General features: G+C 30.6%; 1 protein-coding gene and 1 long non-coding RNA gene across 10 annotated transcripts; both read left to right on the top strand.

Annotated features, from left to right (window-relative positions):
• Positions 1-4,340: 4,340 nt before the first annotated feature.
• LOC115981965 (putative disease resistance protein RGA3) lies at positions 4,341-10,671 on the top strand. Of its 6 annotated transcripts, XM_031104415.1 has the most exons (7): positions 4,341-7,330; positions 8,264-8,383; positions 9,136-9,205; positions 9,320-9,446; positions 9,908-9,997; positions 10,127-10,291; positions 10,391-10,671. In XM_031104415.1, exons 1-2 carry the CDS (start codon positions 4,457-4,459, stop codon positions 8,315-8,317), a joined length of 2,928 nt encoding a protein of 975 aa, XP_030960275.1. In that variant the 5' UTR covers positions 4,341-4,456; the 3' UTR covers positions 8,318-8,383; positions 9,136-9,205; positions 9,320-9,446; positions 9,908-9,997; positions 10,127-10,291; positions 10,391-10,671. The 6 variants fall into 6 exon arrangements, with proteins under 6 accessions (XP_030960275.1, XP_030960277.1, XP_030960274.1 ...); XM_031104417.1 differs by having other exon boundaries at positions 9,880-10,291; XM_031104414.1 differs by having other exon boundaries at positions 9,908-10,291.
• Positions 10,672-11,192: 521 nt separating this feature from the next.
• Positions 11,193-18,469, top strand: LOC115981967. Of its 4 annotated transcripts, none has more exons than XR_004089493.1 (7): positions 11,193-11,364; positions 11,773-11,860; positions 11,946-12,076; positions 12,316-12,370; positions 13,103-13,194; positions 13,883-14,014; positions 18,063-18,469. It is a non-coding gene; the product is annotated as an uncharacterized LOC115981967 (long non-coding RNA). The 4 variants fall into 4 exon arrangements; XR_004089490.1 differs by having other exon boundaries at positions 11,193-11,302; XR_004089491.1 differs by having other exon boundaries at positions 11,193-11,302; positions 13,883-14,005.
• Positions 18,470-19,602: the final 1,133 nt, after the last annotated feature.

Genomic DNA, 19,602 nt, shown 5'->3' on the forward strand with positions numbered 1-19,602 from the left:
AAAAGGTGTATATATCTATTTAGTTTATTTATTTATTTTTTTTGATAACTATTTAAAATTTTTTTTGACATTTATTTTTTTTTTTATAAAAATTAAACTAAATAGATATATACACCTTTTTTTGAATAAACTTAGGGTGTTTTTTTTTTTTTTTTTAATAATAATAAAATAGTATTAGAAACGTAGGTTTCTTTTTAGGAAAAAAAAAAAAAAACGTAGGTAATTTAACTAATTTTTCTATTAAAAAAAATAAACGTATAGTTAATTTGAAGAAGTGGGTTAGTGGGAGAGTGTTTCTATTTTGTAGGCAATATTTTAGTGTAAGTTAAACATGTTTTAGTCATTTACTACACATCCATAACATAAGTAAATAAAAGCTTAAATTGATAATTTTATGGCAAGAGATACACGTTAATTGTATACAAAAGAAATATAGTTTCTATTAGAAAAGAAATTTTTTTACAACACTTTCTTAGATAACAACCACTTTATGTGAGGTTTAATACATATAATAATTCTTATAAAAACCTTTTGATAAAATTAAAAACCTTTTCTAAGAAAGAATAAAATAAAAAACCTAATAAGAGAGTGATGGACGTTGTTGACCTTATTTTAAAAAAAAAAAAACTCACTATCTATTCATGAGGTGATCATGGTTATAATTTTTAAAATGTAAACAAAGACTATTAAAAGAGGTAAAGGAAGCCATACTGTTTAACTGTTGGAGAATGATTTTGAATACTTCTTTTGTAGCATAAGATAGCCCTATCTTTGGATCACAATACCTACAACATGAAATGACAATTAGTATATGAAGGAACCATTTATTTCAAAATTACATTTTAAAATAAAGAAGAAGGGGAAAAAAAAAAGTTAACGTGATACATATAAGAAAAAAAAAAGTAGAACTTAAAGAAAGTCAATCATAAACAAAAGAAAAGAAAACAAAGAGGAATTTGCAAAAGATAGAACCTGAAAATTTGTTGAAGCCTCTGACAGTAAATATCTTTAATATGAAGAAAAAGAGAAGAGGATGTAGAGCTAAACTAAATGTCTTTAATTTGAAGAAGAATGAGAGAGAGAAAGTGAGATAGAAACTGTAAAGCGTACGTGAGTTTGTGGTTTTAAAGTGTAGGAGTTTTAATTTACATATCTATCCTCGGTAGTTGAAAACTTGTAAGTGGGTATGATGAGGGTATCTTAGGCATGAAAAATGTGGAATCCAAACAGGGAAAGCCCCTTAAATAGTAGTATAGATAATTTTTGGTGATTATGTGCCTTTTTTTTCTTTCAAATATTAGAGTCTGAGAGCATTAGCATCTGCTGATGCAAAAAAAAAACCTATTTTATATCCTCAAACACTATTTTATCTATTTTACTAACTTATTTTACAACTCACCCTACATTTCAATTTTTATTTTTACATACAACCTAATAAAATAATATAAATTACCTAATAAAATAATATAAAATACTATTCTCTCTCTTTTTCCTCCCACTCACTTTTTCTTTTCACACACAACCATAAGATTAAAATATATATATATATATATTTTTTTTTTTTTTACAACCTATAAATAATAAGGTTGTATATATGTAATCTGTTTATAGGTTGCAAATTTTTTTAAGTTTATAAATCCAAATGAAGTAGGAGTGACTTATTGTAAAATAGCAACTGATGAGCATGAGCGATTACAATACTCGGTTTTGATCCTACAATCCAATCCACACGGTCCTAATAATGTGTAAGATCTTGATCCTGATTATCATATTGTGAATTGATGTGTACCGTGCAGACTTTATTGACCAGAGACAGAGTTGGCCTAGCTTGGGATAAAAGATTCCACTAAAAACTTTTACAGGACTACAATTATGGTGTTTTGGCCTTTCCACCTAATTTTTGTTCATCTTGCTTTGAATAAAGGCTAAAGGGAAATTTGCAGGCTAGCATAACGAGGGAAAAGAATATAATAAGTTAACATGGGTTTGATAGAATTTTATAAACTAGCATCTTGAGTTTTATAAGCTCGATTTCAGTCTAAAACTCGAGGTTTAAAGATTCGATTCTCACTTTCTGAGTTGGAAATATTAATTAAAATGCTGATGTGGTATTTAAAAATGCCAAATAATTATTTTTAATAATATTTTAATGGCCATGTCAACAAGCAGGGCACTTTGTCTGTCACATAGGAGGTTTCCGTTAGTGAGTTGACGGCAGGGACCATTTTAAAAACGATTTTCTTCTTTTTGGGACTACATTAGCAACAAAATCAATTTTGGGACCAAAATGGGAATTGACCTAAAATGTAGGAACCAAAAATGCATTTTCACCAAAGAAAAAAGAACTATAGTCCAAAATAAATAAAGTTTATGACTTTGTAGTATGTGGGGAAATTTAATAGTGGGTTAGAGAGAAGAGATCAGTATGAACTGGGATCTGATCAAGTCTGGTGTGGTCTTCATCAGCCAGAGTTGGCCTCAAGTTTTTTAGATAGTGACGGTGTGGTCTTCATCTGAATGTTGGACTAACTTTTAAAAAATTTGAGTGCTACTTAATCCATTATAAAGTATATATCCAAGACTTCAAAATGAATACAATTTTGACCCATTTGTATTTAGAATGAGTGAGAAATAACTATTTAGAAAATATTCATTCTTATATGCTTGTGTTATTACCATGGTGTACATGATTAGAAACATTGTTCTTTGCGCTATAACGTTAAGTATGTTTCGGGTGATGGAACATGTAATTTTGAAATTTGGAGTTTCAAGTTTGTCTATGTATTAGTAATTTGTAACGTAGCAGTTATTGCCTTTTATAATTAATTTTTGTCAAATTTTTTCTTTATTTTTTTCTTCAACATATTTTGATAGTTAGATATAACCTCTAGGTTTTTGATCCTCAATTCAATCCTACAATCCGATCCGTGTGATTCTCTCTCTCTCATCCTATATAAGAGTTTGATTTTAGCAATCGTGGTGTGAGCTGATGGTGGACTAAACCAAAGTTGGCCCTTAGATTTAAAGTAGTGGATTGCAGTAAATAAAGATGGGCTACCTATGAAAATTTGTACTGGAATACAATTATGGTGCCTGTACTTTCTCCAACTATTTGTGTTGATTTTGCATTTTAGTCCAATTAGAGATACTTCACAACAAATTTAAATTGTGATAGAAGCAACATAAAATACGCTTCATCATTAATATCATTTTTATTATTTACTAATTATAACAAGCGACATTAATAGTTCAAAAAAATATTGTAAGCCTAGACTAAGTTTTGGAAGATTAGGTGAATTGGCATATCCACATACACAAAGTACTTGGGAGTTTAAGGGAGAAATGATTTGACATATGGTTTTGTAGCATATTGTATTTATCTCTAAGAAAAACAAATGATTAGGTTATTTATTTCTTTTATCGGCTTAATAAATTAATAAATTAATTAAAATTCCACTTTTTCTAGGTGCACTATATTTTTGTTAACTTACAGTAAATAATCAAATAAAAGTTTCAGAAAAATTATTAAAATGCACGTGAAACCTTTTAAACTTCATCCGAGTGACAATTAATGCTTATCACATTGCAATATCAAGGAAGTTACTGTGTGAAACCTTGAAAGAAGAAGTCATTGAACTTTCTAAGAATCATACCGGTCATTACGGTCAAACATTTCACGTTTGAGCTTTCTAAGCAAAATGGTAGAAAATAAGTTTATAATCACAAAAATTTTCACAAAAAATATTTTAAAAATGTTGAAATAACCAGTTGTCAATATAAATAATAAAATAATATCAACAATAATCCGAAAAACAATAATAATGGAATAAATTTTACCCATAACATCATCAAATGATATAAAATAAATAAGAAAAAAGAAGTATAGAATAGTACATAATCACCCTCTAAGTTTATTTAGATTTCATTTCAGTTCACTAACTTTCAATTCTATTTAATTAAGGTTTTTTTACCAACTTTTGTTATATGTTGTGGTTAATTTTTTAATTTTATAAATTTTTCTTCAAATTTTTTAAATTAAAAGAATTTAATTAATGATTGAAAAATATTTTCTAGTTTTTTTTTTCTAAAATTTTAACAAAAGTTAACGGAAAAATATTAATTGAATAAAATTGAAACTTAAAAGACTAAAATAAACGAAAATATAAAGTTAAAGTACTGAAATAAAATCTAAAGAAAGTTAAATGGTCAATTTTATATTTTAACCTAATAAAAAAAAATGGAGACTCCTTTCCCAAAAATAAAAAAAAAAAAACCCGAAAGCAGAGATATAACCGAAAGCAGGGCTAGCCTAAAAATATATATTTTGGCTATATCATTTTCAGACTAACTTTAATCTCCTCTTTGGTCTCTTCTTTCTTCAACCAGTTGCGATTTGCTCTTTCAGTACTCGTGTAGTTTTGTTAACCAAACAAATTTCCATTTCCAACTTCTAACTATGGCTTGGGCTCTTGTTTCTGCAATCAAGGACCAGCTTAGTTCTCTCATTACTACAGAGTTCACGTCGATTGCTAATGTCAAGGGAGAAGTCCAGAAGCTTGAAAGCAAATTCCACACCATCCAGGCAATGCTCAACGATGCAGAGAAACGGCAAGTGAAGGAGGAAGCTGTGAAGCTTTGGTTAGATAAGCTCAAAGACGTATCCTACCAGATGGACGACGTGTTGGATGAGTGGAACACTGCCATGATCAAAGCAGAGATTGAGAAACAACAAAAAGATGATGCAGAAAAAGCTGAAACTAGCAGTGCTGCTAAGAAAAGGAAGGTATGGCCCCTCATCTCAGTTCCTACTCTTTTGCAGCATCGTGATATTGCTCATAAGATAAAAGAACTTAATGAAAAATTAGATGAGATTGACAGAGAGGGAGAGGTGTACACGTTTGCATTGACTAGGGGCAATGAAGAAGTTGAGAGACCAAGAACAACTTCCTTTGTTGATGTGTCTGAAATTCTTGGTCGTGATAAAGTTAGGGATGATCTAGTGAGCATCCTATTGGGCAAGGGTAGTGAAGAAGTAAGAAACCCCCATGTCATCTCTTTAGTGGGCATGGGTGGTATTGGAAAAACTACTCTTGCCCAACTAGCCTATAATGATAATGAGGTGAAGGCACATTTTGAGATAAAAGTGTGGGTTTGTGTTTCTGACCCTTTCGATCAGTGCAAGGTGGCCAAAGAAATCCTTGAATCTATTGAACATCAATCCCCCAACTTGACTGCATTGCAAAGTCTATTGGATAGAATTTGCAATAAAGTTAGGGGAAAGAAGTTTCTTCTTATCTTTGATGATGTGTGGACGGAAGACTCCACAATGTGGGAGCCATTCAGATTTGCACTCAAATCTGTTGCCCAAGGCAGTAGAATTATAGTCACCACACGGAAAAGCAAAGTTGCGGAGATTATGGGACGTGGGAGCATGATTAATTTGGAGGTATTGTCTAAAGAAGATTGTTGGTTGGTGTTTAAAAAAATAGCATTTTTTAATAGGGATCCTAGGCAATGTGAGCAACTAGAAGGCCTCAGTAGGCAAATAGTAGAAAAGTGCAAAGGCTTGCCACTTGCTGCAAAGACTCTAGGAAGTCTAATGCAGTTCAAGAGAAGTATAGAAGAATGGAGGAGAGTTTTGGATAGCAATTTGTGGGAATTAGAAGTTGGGGAAATAGAAAGTCTTTATGCACCGTTGTTACTGAGTTATTATGATTTATCCTCACCATTGAGACGATGCTTCTCATTTTGTGCTGTTTTTCCAAAAGATTATGTCTTTTCTAGCGGTGAGTTGGTATTTATGTGGATGGCACAAGGATATATCAACTCGAAGACAAATATGGAGATGGAAATCATTGCTAGAGAGTACTTTGAAAATTTAGCCATACGATCTTTCTTCCAAGATTTTAAGAAAGATGAAAATGATGGCCAAATAATAACGTGCAAAATGCATGACATAGTGCATGACTTTGCCCAATTAATGTCAAAAAATGTATGCTTCACAATCAATTCTAACATAGGGTTGGAAACTGATTATAAAACTGCCTGCCATTTGGAGTTAGAAATTTACAAAGAAGCCCAATTTCCTGAGTCCATTTATAGTGCAAAAAATTTGCGCACCCTCATTTTTGTAAATCGAAGTGATTATATGTTGTCTACTTTATTTCAGCATTTTAGATGTTTACGAATATTAACTTTGGATTTTAAATCTGGTGGTATAGTGTGGAATCTTCCAAATGCTGTGGAAAATTTCATACATTTGAGGTATCTCAATTTAGTCAATTATTGTGGAGATGCATTGCCTGAAACCATTTGTAATCTTTGCAATTTACAAATTTTGAAAATTATAATTGATGGCAACAAGTTCCAAAAGTTGCCACAGGGAATGAGTAAACTAATTAACCTGAGACATTTTAATTTGAGCTTCAGAAATAATTGTTTAAATGTAAAGTTTCCAAGAGGGTTTGGGAGATTGACTTCTCTTAGAACATTATATCATTTCATCGTAAATGGTAAGGATGATAGCGAAAGATGTAAATTGGGAGAATTAATAAATTTGAACCACCTGAAGACTCTTGTAATATCTGGGTTGGGAAGCGAGGTAGATGAATGCGAGGCCATGAATGCACAACTGAAGAAGAAGATAAACCTTCATACTTTGATTCTAATGTTTAAAGAATGGGATGGTGAGGAAATAACAAGGAAGAAAGATGCATTGGTTCTGGATGCCTTAGAGCCACCTCCTAACTTGGAATATTTACGTATTGTAAGTTACAAGGCACCGATAATGTTTCCTAATTGGATGATGTCCTTAACCAATTTAAAAGAACTTGGAATTAACGATTCATCTTTAGAGTGTTTGCCTCCTTTGGGGAAACTTCCATTCCTCAAATCATTAAATATGTGGTATGTTAAAAGATTGAAAAAGTTAGGGGTTGAATTTATGGGAATAGAAGAATCCGAAAAGAAGGAGAAAGGCGATATAATAATACCACTATTCCCAAATTTGATATCTCTCTCATTTGAGAAAGTCTATAACTGGGAAGAATGGAATGGGATTGAAGAAGAAGAAGACTGTATCAGAAGATTCACTATTATGCCACGTCTTCAAGATTTGAGAATTCACTACTGCGAAGAGTTAAAGTCGCTGCCAAACTTCCTTTGTACAACTCCATTACAAAAATTGGAGATTCGTATTTGTCCAATTCTGAAGGAACACTGCAAAAGAGGGACAGGAAAGGAGTGGCCCAAGATTTCCCACATTCCTAACATATGGATTGATAGGTTCTATGTGCAAAGAGACGGTCGAGAAAATGAGGCAGAGCCAAAGGTAACTTCTTTTGACGCTTCTTCTTTTCCTTGGGCTTCTTCTTTTATTTTGAAATATATCAATAATATGTTAATAAAAATTTTACTTGTCTGCCAAAATTTCCCATTGGGAAAAAAAAAATGCTGGTTGATGAATTTGTCTGGTTCTCAGTCATTTGAATTAGGTGATTTATTGTTTAGATTCGGTTATTTTGTGATTTATCTAAAATTGCTTAATAAATATCCAAATGAATATCCTTAAAAATCTCGTTCATTTGCGTATGTATAGACAGAAAACAAATCCAATGTCTACCTATATCTTTCTATTTCATTTACGTTTCCTATTTATATGGGTTTTCCTCATTTTTTGATTTAAGGCTGTGGATATATAACACTAATCTCAAATAACCCATATGGTTTTCTTTTGGCTCATGTAGAAAGACGATGAACTAAAATGGTTCCTGTGATCTCTGTGTTTCTGGGTTCAGGAATTTTAGCTTCAACTTGAGATTTTTGGATGATGATGATGGTGAAAGATGATTTTTGTCTATACTGTGTGTGTTGGCAAAGTCCATTCTTGGCTTGATTCAGTGTTGCTTGTCAAATCTAGTACCTGGGACTTTGAATTAGATTCAGAGTACTTTGAATTAGATTCACATAACTAGCAAAGCGTGTGATTGCTTAGATTTAGTTATCTTGTGATGTATCTAAAATTGTTTAAACTAATAAAAAATGATCACTGCAACAAATCTTACTCATTGACATATAGAGAAAACAACTCAAATGCCTACCTCTTTCTAACTCTTTAATAGTTTAATATTTACATGGGTGTTGCTAATAGTTTAAATAACTCATATGGTTTTCTTTTGGGCAGTTTTGGCCCTTTCACTAGTCAGATGACGAAGACAAAAAAGAGGACACTGAAGAAGAGGACTGATGATTTCTATGTTTCTAGGTTCATGATTTTAGCTTCAAGTTGAGATTTTTGGATGACGATGGTGAAAGATGATTTGTGTGAGTGTGGCTGAAGTTCATTCTTGGCATTATTCAGTAATGCAAGTCTGATCTAGTCAAGGTAACTTCTTCTAACTCTTCTTCTTCTGCTTCATCTTCTTTTTTTTTATTAGTACTAAATATCAATTATTTTTCCTACTTGTTTGTCAAAAATTCCCCCCAAAAAAAAGAAATACAATTGGTACTTAATTTTTATGAGATTTTGGCCAAAATCTCAGACACGAACACGAACGGTTCAGTCCTATGTTCTTTTTTGTGCGTGCTTTTGATATATGTATTAAATAATAAGATCTAATCACACTTCATAGTGTAAGATTTTAACATTTTCCTGTCGATTATAAGATCAATGACTTTTTATGCATAAATAACTACAAATTTGTTAATGCTTTAATTGGATATCTTAATCTCCATAAATTTATTATGTGACTCTATAAATTGATTAAGGTTCTGTCCATATTGATCAGACTTCAACAAAGATGAACCTAATGTTTTGAAACATGTACTTCTGTAGTTGTTAATTCTTAGCTCGTGTAAATTTTGAAGCAGAACTGTCTTGTGTCCTACTGAATACCAATTTATGTTTTCCATTGGTAAGCTTCAAGCTCTAGTTTTTGGCCCACTATCCATGGATTTGAGTATAGAACAGTTCAAAATATTCACTATAGTTTGAATAGAATTGATAATCAAGATATTGGAATGATCATTTTCTTGATGTTTGTTAATTTCCTCTGCTTGTTAAATGCTCATTTGGAAGTGCTGATGTGGTACCATTTGTTTAACATTATTTACTGATCCTATACAATGCATATTCAGGTTGCAGTTTTCTAGTTCCCCCATGTATCACTAGTTGAAAGTTGCTGGTCTCTTCAAAATCATTGTTGTTGTGAGTTTATTCAATTTCCAAGTAATTAATCAATTGCAAGCAAAATATTATGATATAGATTTATAGATTTTTAAAAAATATATATATATAAGACAAGAAATTCACCCTTTTTAGGGTTCACAAAGTTTGCTACAAATTCGGATTTTTGGATGGTGATGGTGTAAGTTATTTGCGTTTGAGCATTTGTCCGAAAAGTTCAGCATTAGCTTGATTTGGCGTTGCAACTCTGATTCAGTCATGGGTAACGCCTTCTTCTTCATCATCTTTCTTTATTTCACCCAAATTTCAATTAATTATCCTACTCATCCCTCAAAAACATAATAATTACAACTTTGGTAGATTAATTTAAGATTCTGGCCAAACTCACAAAGACACTGACATAAATGGTTCAATCTGGTGTAGAAGATTCTCTATTTGAAAAAAAAAAAAAAAAAAAAAACCTAATGAATGTTACACAAATTTTAACTTGACATGTTGGCTTTCTTTTTTAGACAATCCAAGTTGGCGACACATGAAAAGAAATTTATGTAACGCTAGTCTTAAGGAAAAAGAGGGGTTGTCAAGGCTTTAAAATGTTTTTATTAATTATCAAGTACAAAAGTTATAGGGTTAGGTTAGGTAATTACTATTTATCAAGCTATAAAGAAATATCGTATGCTTGTTTTTTGTTTTAGAGTTTGAAGTATCTCATTACTTGAAAAGTGTGAGGTACAAGAGGCCCGTTACCAGCAGGAAAGAAGAAGAAACTACATATACCATTGTTAGTTGGATCATTTACTCCACTACTGTGAGGTATATCTCGATATTTTCTTCTTAATCATCTATTTGTTTTTCCTTATCATTTTGCCCATCCTTGATAATCTCATGCTAAATATTTGATTCTTTCCTCATTTGAACCAAACATCTGATTCTAATATCTAGGGATGTACATTTTGTTATGAATCAATTTTTCACACATTGATGCACATTTGAGAAAGGGCCAAAGAATCAGGTCCTCTATCATTTCATAACCGAAGAAGGGATGTGCATCATGGAACATATCATGTTTAATCCATATTATATGGTGGCAGATGAAAGGTGAGCTAGGTAATTGACTAGTTTTTAACTCATTTAATTTTTGGCCTTATGTTTTTGGCTTTAAATTTGGTTGCTAATTTTCATGGTTTATTGTTATACATTTTGGAGATTGATGAATACAAAGGCGTGCGGATTTCTTGTCTTAGTGATTGAAGAGTTTTGTTTCATGGAAGAGGGGAAAGAGTGTGATGTTACCACCAGGAGTGGAGGGGATGAGATGATAAATGCTTGCTTTTCTTTTTACCATTGCTAGTTGCCCAATTTGGAATGACATTCAAAAAAGGAAATCCCTGAATTAGTCACCAACATGTTCAAGGAAAAAGGTAGAAGAAGGCGGGAATGAAGCCATATTACAATTGTTTGCTCTGGGGAGTTCAATTCTGATTCACCTTTAGGTAACTTTATATTCTTCTTTTTCTTCTTCTGATGCTATTGCATTTGCTTTTTAATCCATGGTCAACTACTTTTATTTCCAATCCTTAAGGGTTTAGGAATGTTTTGGTTTCATTCAATCCGAACATCATGCAAAATGTTCTTTCCTCATTATGTCTGATTCAATCTTAGCATAAGGCAAAAGGCTTCATGTACAAAAGCCCCGTTATCACTTCAAAGATGCTGCAACAAGCTTAACCTTTGATTTTGTTTTCTTTAGTAGTCCATTTGATTTGGTTACATATGAAGAGAAACAAGTTAAATTTTCAAATAAGACCTTTACTCAGTCTTCCATCTATAATTTTGAATGCTTGAATCAATTTTCATTCAACAAGTTTAAGAAGAAAGAGGGAAGCACTCATAGCTCAAACCCGTCACTCCACTTTTTCATTCATCTAGTCTTAATGTTATGGGGTTATGTACTTGCTATTTATCAAGTTCTTATATCAAAATTTTGTGTGTTTTCTTTTGTCTCGGAGGCAGAAGTGTTTCATGGCATGGAAGAGTGCAAAGCGGGGGAAGCAACCAGCAGTAGATTTTGGAAACCATATCTAGAGTACAAGTCTGACTTATTTCCAACCCTTAAGGGTAGAGTAATGTTTTGGTCTCTTTCAATCAAAACATCATGCAAAATGTTCTTTCCTCATAAGGTCTGATTCAATATTAACATCAGGCAAAAGGCTTCATGTACAAAAGCCCCATTACTTATAAAAAAAAATGGTGCAAAAGCCCTGTTATCACTACAAAGATGCTGCGAACAAGCTTAACCTTTGATCTTGTTTTCTTTAGTATCCATTTGATTTGGTTACATATGAAATGAAACAAGTTAATTTTTCAAATAACACCTTTACTGAGCCTTCCATCCATAATTTTGAATGCTTGAATCCTTTTTTTCATTCAACTAGTTTAAGAAGAAAGAGGGAAGCACCCATAGCTCAAACCCATCGCTCAATCCCTTTTTCATTCATCTAGTCTTAATGTTATGGGGTAATGAGGGATATGTACTTGCTATTTATGAAGTTCTTATGTCAATATTTTGTGCATTTTCTTTGTCTCAGTGTGCAAAGTGGGGGAAGCAACCAGCAGTAGATATGAAGATATTACAAATACTTTGGATCAAGTAACAATCACAGAACAACATTCTTGGTAGTAAATCAAATCTTTATTGGTTTGTTGTGACTTCTTTGCTTTCTTATTTCCATCTGTCTCACTCAAGGAGTTTCCTCCACAGTTTGATTTGTTTCCTTCAAGACGTAGGAAACCGTATCAAGAGTACAAGTCTGCTTTATTTGGGCCTATGGCTAAAAACTAAAATGAAGATATTGCATAAACAGAAATTTTTCTTACGTACATTAATGCAAGGTATCTGACTTAATTATTATTAGTTGTTTAACATTGTTTAATTAGCCTTCAGAAGAACTTTAGCTTACCTTGATTTCTTTTCTAACTATTGAAAGAAAGTTCCTTAATCTCATATTGATTCTTTTCTAAGCAATTAATCATGACTTGGAGCATTGTTTATTTTCTAAATAAAGAAATTTTTTCATTGCAAACTGCTCCAGCATATCTGTTTGATAATTTTTCATTTGTATCTTCATCAGTTTTACTTAATGGGAGTAGACATAGCTCAAGAGCAGCTTTTGTGGTTTATGAGAGGTAATCTAACTTGAATTACCATTTTATTGGTTTTTTTGTTTGTTTTTTTTTTTCCTCATTTTTTATGGATTTAAAATTGGAGTTTTTTAAGTTCCCTAATTTTGAAAGGACTGGACTATGTGATATCAAGAAGAATTTGCTAAAAAATTATAATTTATACATTTAAAAATTGTGTTAAACAGTACTCTTCTCTGTAGGAAATTTGGAGTACCCTCAAAAGATTTTGCGGCTAGACCTCCTAATATCTTTGACAATGTCATATCTAGCTTATCTCCTAGTGTAATCTATGTTTAAATCTCAAAAAAATCTTCTTCTGTTTGTCATTCATGTTTGCAGCTGAAAGACTCACCAGAGTCTTAAAATTTATTGCTAAAGGTCAAGTCAAAATTTTGGTTTTAGAAGCAGGTTGTTTATATAATTTAAATTGTTCGCGTGCGCAATTTTATGCGGACCAGTCATCAAACGATCAAAAAGCCTAAATGGCTAGTGCAGCTGATACATATTCAAGTGGCCGTTGGTACTGTTAGCTTGGTTCATGAAGGATTTATGCCTTGAAGTTGATTTGTAATTGTGATATAATCCTTTTGACATTTGAGGAGTTCATAAGTGATTCAATTGCATTGTAGAGTTTGTGAAGTATTGTATTGAGAATTGTGTATACACCAGTTACCTTTTTTCTTTTTTCTTTTTTCATTAGCAGTACTAAACTCTTTTTTTCATTTATGCCATCAGAGATTTGAGGAATGAGAACCAGATTGGTGTTGCCGCATTCCCTAGAGATGGTGCCTGTTAAGAAGATGATATTGATTTCATAAGGTTTCTAGGTAGGTGTATGCATATCCTGGGCATATGGAAGCAGTAATATTGTTGGATTGCCTTTAGCCTCAATTCATTATAATGCTACAATGCAATAATGTTCTTACATCCAGCATACAGAAAAACTTACTATGATATTCAGTATGGTGTGCTCCTTATTGGGATGTGTTTGAGCTACAACTACAATTGCCCTTTTCTAGAAAAGGGCAATAGAAGAGAAGTTTGCTGATTTTTTCAATTGATACAGTCATTTTGGTGTCAAAGTAAAAAATTCCTGTTGGATTTGCTGTAGTAAACCTATTATTGAAATTTTTTATTTATCAAGCTTGATTTACCATTTTTATTGGTTTTTTGTATCATGGAGTTAAATTGGAGTTCTTTTAGTTCCCTAATTTTGAAAGGACTGGATTATGTGATATCAAGAAGTTGGTACAAAATTATAATTTATACATTTGAAACTTGTATTAAAGAGTACTCCTCTCTATAAGAATTTTGGAGAACCCTTAAAAACTGTAGTAGCTCCGCCTCCTAAAATCATTGACAATGTCATATCTAGCTTGTCTCCTACTGTAATCTATGATTAAATGTCAATGCAATCTTCATCTGCTTGTCACTCATTTATCAGATCATAGGCGAAGTCTTTTAGTTTTTACAATTTGCATTATACCAACTGATTAACATATATACTATGGACAGATTATTTGTAAAAGAAGAGGAAGATCAATCTCCAAAAAAAAAAAGAAAAACCATCTGGGAGGTCAAGGATTTAGTTGAGGAACAAAATGAGCACGAGCTCTATACAACCAATCACAAAGAAAAGTAAGGAAGGTTAAGCCTCTAAATATATCATATATGGTATATTTTTCCCTTAACTTCTGTTTTGTTTGTTTGATTGTTAAATCAATAGTTATTGCTGCTTCTTATTTAAATAAAGTTTTTGGTAGCTGTGTTTTATTGTAGAAATTAAAATTATATTTTTTGGGTTATTTTTATGCTCCTCATCTTGCTTAGGAATTAAATATTGTTGCAATGCATAGTAGTAAAAATTTTACTCCAGTAATCGGCATTCTGTGGTAGGAAATAGTCTGTCCTACTAGTGACCCTAAAATTATAAATAAGAACAAAAAAGAGTCATTCTGACCACGCTTTTGATTGCTTGTGTGTAGCTCATGATGCTCATTATAGTTTCTTGAGTAGAGGTTGGCTACTATATATTTATTTTAGATCATTATCATTTTTGTCCATAGTGATTAAAAGTATTTTAATTTAATCAATTAAAAAAGTATGCTTTCCTTGCAAAATTCTTTCTTCTAATCATTTTTTACCCTGAATAAGCCCTAAATCCCTGCCACTAGGGGGGAGGGGCGGGGGGAATCCACACTTACAAGAGACCTTGGAGGACAAAGAAAGGATGTTCAGTGAGCACTTGGGGATGCAAGCATGGATTTTGAACTTTTTCCCTTTTTACATACTAACTAGTCACAGACCCGCGCGTTGCGCGTGATTATTTTTTATGATAATCTCATTATTATTATTATTATTATTATTATTATTATTTTGTAATTTGAACTAATTTAATGAAAAGTAATGCATTTCATAATCATATTTATCACAAAATAATTTTTTATTATTGTAGAATTGTTTTATTTAAAATTTGAAACCTTAATTCTACCATAGTTGGTTGACTAATTTTTACATCTCTAAATCAATTAAACACGTTTTGCATGCTACATGTAAACCTTCTTTTCCATAAGGGTTGAAATAATGTGTGTAATATTTTTTTTTCTATGGAAGTTAAAAAGAATAAAATTCACCTTGTCTTGATGTTTTCTAAAAATTAAATTTGGAGATTTTCTTTCAATAACTGTGAAATTCCAAGCAATAATTCAGAAGGTAATACATGTTACATGTTACATGTTCATGCTTTGATTGTGTAATTGTATGATTGATTTGGGTTGTAATTTATAAGTTGAATATGGTGGTGTATATCCAAAAGGGCCTAACTATGTTATTTAGGATATTGAATATAGTATTGTGTGTGATTTATAGAGTAGCAACGGTTGTAGTAATTAAAAATTGGTTTTTCATTGTCTTTTAAGTTAATAAAAACCTTACATCTACTTTTTTTTTTCAAAAAACCTTTACATATTTTTTTAACGTGAATCTTTACATATACCTTAATAAGTAAATCCAGTACATTTCATTTTCTTAAATGCATAAAAAAAAGACATCTATTCCATAATAATAGTGGCTAATTAATTTTTTTATGTTCTCATTTATAACGTTTCTTACTATTATCATTTTTTACTGGCTATTAATTTTCATAATAGAGGCATTAAATGAGAGTTAAATTCTTCGAACCTTTCATTAGATTTTAAAAGTCATGGTGTGTGAAGAATATAAGCATTTAAGGACTTTTCTTTATATTTTATTATTTTTAAATAATGTTAAATGAAATGTCAAAAAAAAAAAAAAGATTTTGAAAATTTTCATCTTTATTTCTTATATATTTCTATTATTACTGAAGAATGTTTTCCTTTTAGTTTTGATAATAAATATGATTTTCTAGATTAAAGTTTGATTAGTTTCAAGTTTAAATTTTGTATGATTTTATTTAATTGTTGATTATATGATTTAATTAAGTGAATTTAACGATTTATTTATTTGCATTGTAAAGTTTATAATAACATTTGTAGGGTCATCTTTAATTAATTTTTTACTCCTTTAGCCGTCGGTCTCTTTGTTTTCCAATTAACGGTTATTAATTAATTTATTTAATTGACGTTTGATTTCTTTTACTAATCTCTTTCTCTCCCTCTTTGTTAACATCCTATTGTTTTCCCAAATTTGATGATAATTCTAATGTACTAAATATGCATATTGTAACGTTTATTTTTATTTTTATTTTACTCCATTTTGCTGCCATGAAGTTAGTACATCCATAACTATTAGTTTATTATTTTATGATATGTTTGGTTTGATATTATTATTATTATTATTATTATTATAAATTTAGTGTTTCTAAAATAGCATGTGTTTTGTATTCTCTTTTTCTATTAATGCATTGTAACGTTTTATGGGAATACTTTATAAGAAAATTGTTTATTCTTTTTTTTATAAATTATTATAAAATTGAGTGTTTTTAAATTGATATTTGTTTTGTATTTCATTTTTCCATTGATGCATTGTAACATTTCATGGGAAGACTTTATAAGAACAATTTTTATTTATTGAATAAAATATTATACGTTTAATTTTTAAAAAAATGAGACAAAATATAAATAATTATGATATGGAGGATGTTGCTAAATTTAAATGTTGAATAAAATAAGATGAGAATAAAATAATAAAAATGAAAAGTATAGCAATAAACACCATATTATTTTAGTTATGCTAGGTAATAAAATAATATTATATTTTTATATACTATCTTTATAATGCAATAATATAACATTTAACAACCAATGAGAATAAAAAAGATAACAACATAAAATATAAAACTAAATCGTATCAAGCTCGATTACTTGTCAATTTAAATTTTAGCAAACTAACTGACTTCTAGTAGTCTAAAACTGATTTATGTGATGTATTTAGTGGAGCTTTCAATACTGTATCAGTATGTTTTGATGGTCAACCTGTTACATTAAAATTAAAAAATATATATATACCAAAAATTGAATGAAAATATATATATATAAATATAGAGAGAGAGAGAGAGAGAGAGAGAGAGAGAGAGAGGCTTTTGTGTGTGGAAAAATAGAAATTATGCATGGAATAAGAGGGAGAATGACAATTTTATAGCATGAGGATAAGAATAAAAAAAGTCAAAAATAAAGGAAGATAAAAAGATAGAATAATATTAATATTGAGAGTAGTGGGGATATGAAAAGTTGAAATGGAATGAGAAAGGTTAAAGAAAGTTAAGGTAGAGAGTAGTGGGGATATGAAAAGTTAAAATGGAATTGAAAATTTAATAATAAATAAGAATAATTAAAAATAAGATAAATTAAATATGATATTTTGATTGTAATATAATAGAGTTTTTAATTCACTTTAAATGTTAAACAATTGTATAAAAAAATTGGAAAAAAATTGATAATGACATGGCTGCTGATGTGGCTTAATGGAAGCGTAGCAACATTCAATACTACGCTTCATCTTTTAGTAATATATTGATTGATTGATTGATTTGCCCATGACCAACTTCTCAAAATTTGTCCTTCAAATATTGCTCTATTTGGCATGCAACTATTAGTTTCTTATATCTCTCTCTACCTTAATTTGTTGGGTATGGTTGTCACTCATGCTAAGCATCATTCCGCCATGTGGTTATGTAAGTTTTAAATCATAGTCAACAAATTGCAAGGTACTGGGGATTAATAGATCTAGGCAATGCTTTCATTTTCCATATTGTTTTATCAATGGCTGATTTATCTCAATCTGGCACGATTAGAATTTTGCTATACATTGGTGGCTAGCCTTTGGCCTCAATTCAATATAATGCTGCAATGCAATAATGGTCTTACATCCAGGACATGGAAAAAATTTACTACAATATTCAGTGTTGTGTACTTTTTATTGAGAATTTGCTAGAATCTGTGGGTGGGAGATCAAAGATTGATCTTGGGATGTGTTTGAGCTTAAGAATATAACTGCCCATTTCTAAAGAAGAGCTACAGAAGAGAAGTTCGCTGATTATTTAATTGATAGAATTATTTTGATGTCAAAGTAAAAATTTTCTGTTGGATTTGCTGCAATAAACCTATTGTTGGAATTTTTTATTTCTCAAGCTTTGCACAAAAGTTAATTTATATATATTTTTTATTTTTCTGCTCTTTTCCCTGAAGTTACAACCTTGTTTGCTGAACTTATGCAGTCTTAGTCTATACTTATTGGAGAAGCAAAGTTGATGCTGGTGAAAATCATTAAGCAATGATGCCCCTCAGATGGTTGTGTCTTACATTCTGGTGCAAGATAGCTAATTGAGAAAGCTCCATATGCAGAATGGCAACAAAGCTTCCTTTCTCTGCTCCCTGAAGCTTTGTCCTTGTTTACAGAGCTCTATACTCAATTCATAGACACAAAAATGCTTACAGATGAAGCTTCAATCAACATCCTGAATGTGACTTCCCATTTCTTTTAGTTGTTTGAATGTGAATGACTAATTATCAAGTTTGTCATAATAAGGACATGATTTTTAAAGTACTAAATTGCCTGTGCTAAGAGGAAAATTTTATTTGTAGAAGCAGATAATAAATATATACTAATCATTTAAATTGTTCATGTGTGCTGCACTTTTGTGTAGGCCTCTAATTAGATAATCAAAGTGTAACTTGTTGATAAGATGATGAAATAGATTATTAATCAAAGGTTTAGTTAAATCTTAGAAACGGTGTCTTTAGAGATTAATGTTATCCCGGTGCTACTATTGTGGAGTCAGTTAGAAGTTCTTGGAATTGGTTAGAGGTTGTGGTCATAAAAATTAGATACTCATATTTTGTTCAATTGAGATCCATAGCAGATAATAAATATATACTAATCATTGGCATCTGAATTGGCACTTTTTCATGTACAAAGTGATTGGTGGTGTAAGGAAATGGATTCGAACTGCGGGTTAGTTGCATATTGTAATTATTTCTTAAAAAAAATTGTGATCCATAGCGGATGATAAATATATACTTATCTTTTTTTCTTTTTTATAATTCAGTAATTACAATTTACAACAATAAAAGAGGGAGATTTAACTAATAAAAAATACTGTAATAGACTATGCCACTTAACTCTTAAGTCTTTTTGCAATACTTACCATTTAGTATGAACAAGGTATTATTGATTCTTGTGGAAATAAACAACTCAGGGTTAGAGAAGGTAGATCCAAAGGTTGGAAACTCGTTTTCCCACCACATGTTGCAAGCCTAAAAAATAAGGATCCAACTAATCTTCTAATATTATAATATTAAAAGATTAGTTGGGAAAACGAGTTTCCAACCTTTGGATCTACCTTCTCTAACCCTGAGTTGTTTATATATATATATATATATATATATATATACTATTAATAACATGATTCTCTGTTTGAGTTTCAACTTTCAACATTTTGCATTCACACAAATTCTTAAATTCTCTAAAATATCTCTATCTTTTAGTTAAATAATTTTAAATTAAAAAACACAAACTGCTTAAAAGAGTAATTTACTATTTCTATATTTTAGGTTTTTTCCTTTATCTTCTCCATTTGGCCTAAAACTTAGGATTATCTTTATCTCATTTTTAAATATTATTCCACGTTATCTTACCTCTTTTTTTTTTGAAGAAATCCTTACCTCTTTCTTTTTAAAAAAAAATACACATGATTATTTATATATACTTTTAAACATTATAACACTAAACCAAAAAACCAAATAAATAAAAAAGAG

The sequence above is a fragment of the Quercus lobata genome, chromosome 3, assembly GCF_001633185.2.
Source record: "Quercus lobata isolate SW786 chromosome 3, ValleyOak3.0 Primary Assembly, whole genome shotgun sequence".
Classification (NCBI taxonomy): Eukaryota; Viridiplantae; Streptophyta; class Magnoliopsida; order Fagales; family Fagaceae; genus Quercus; species Quercus lobata.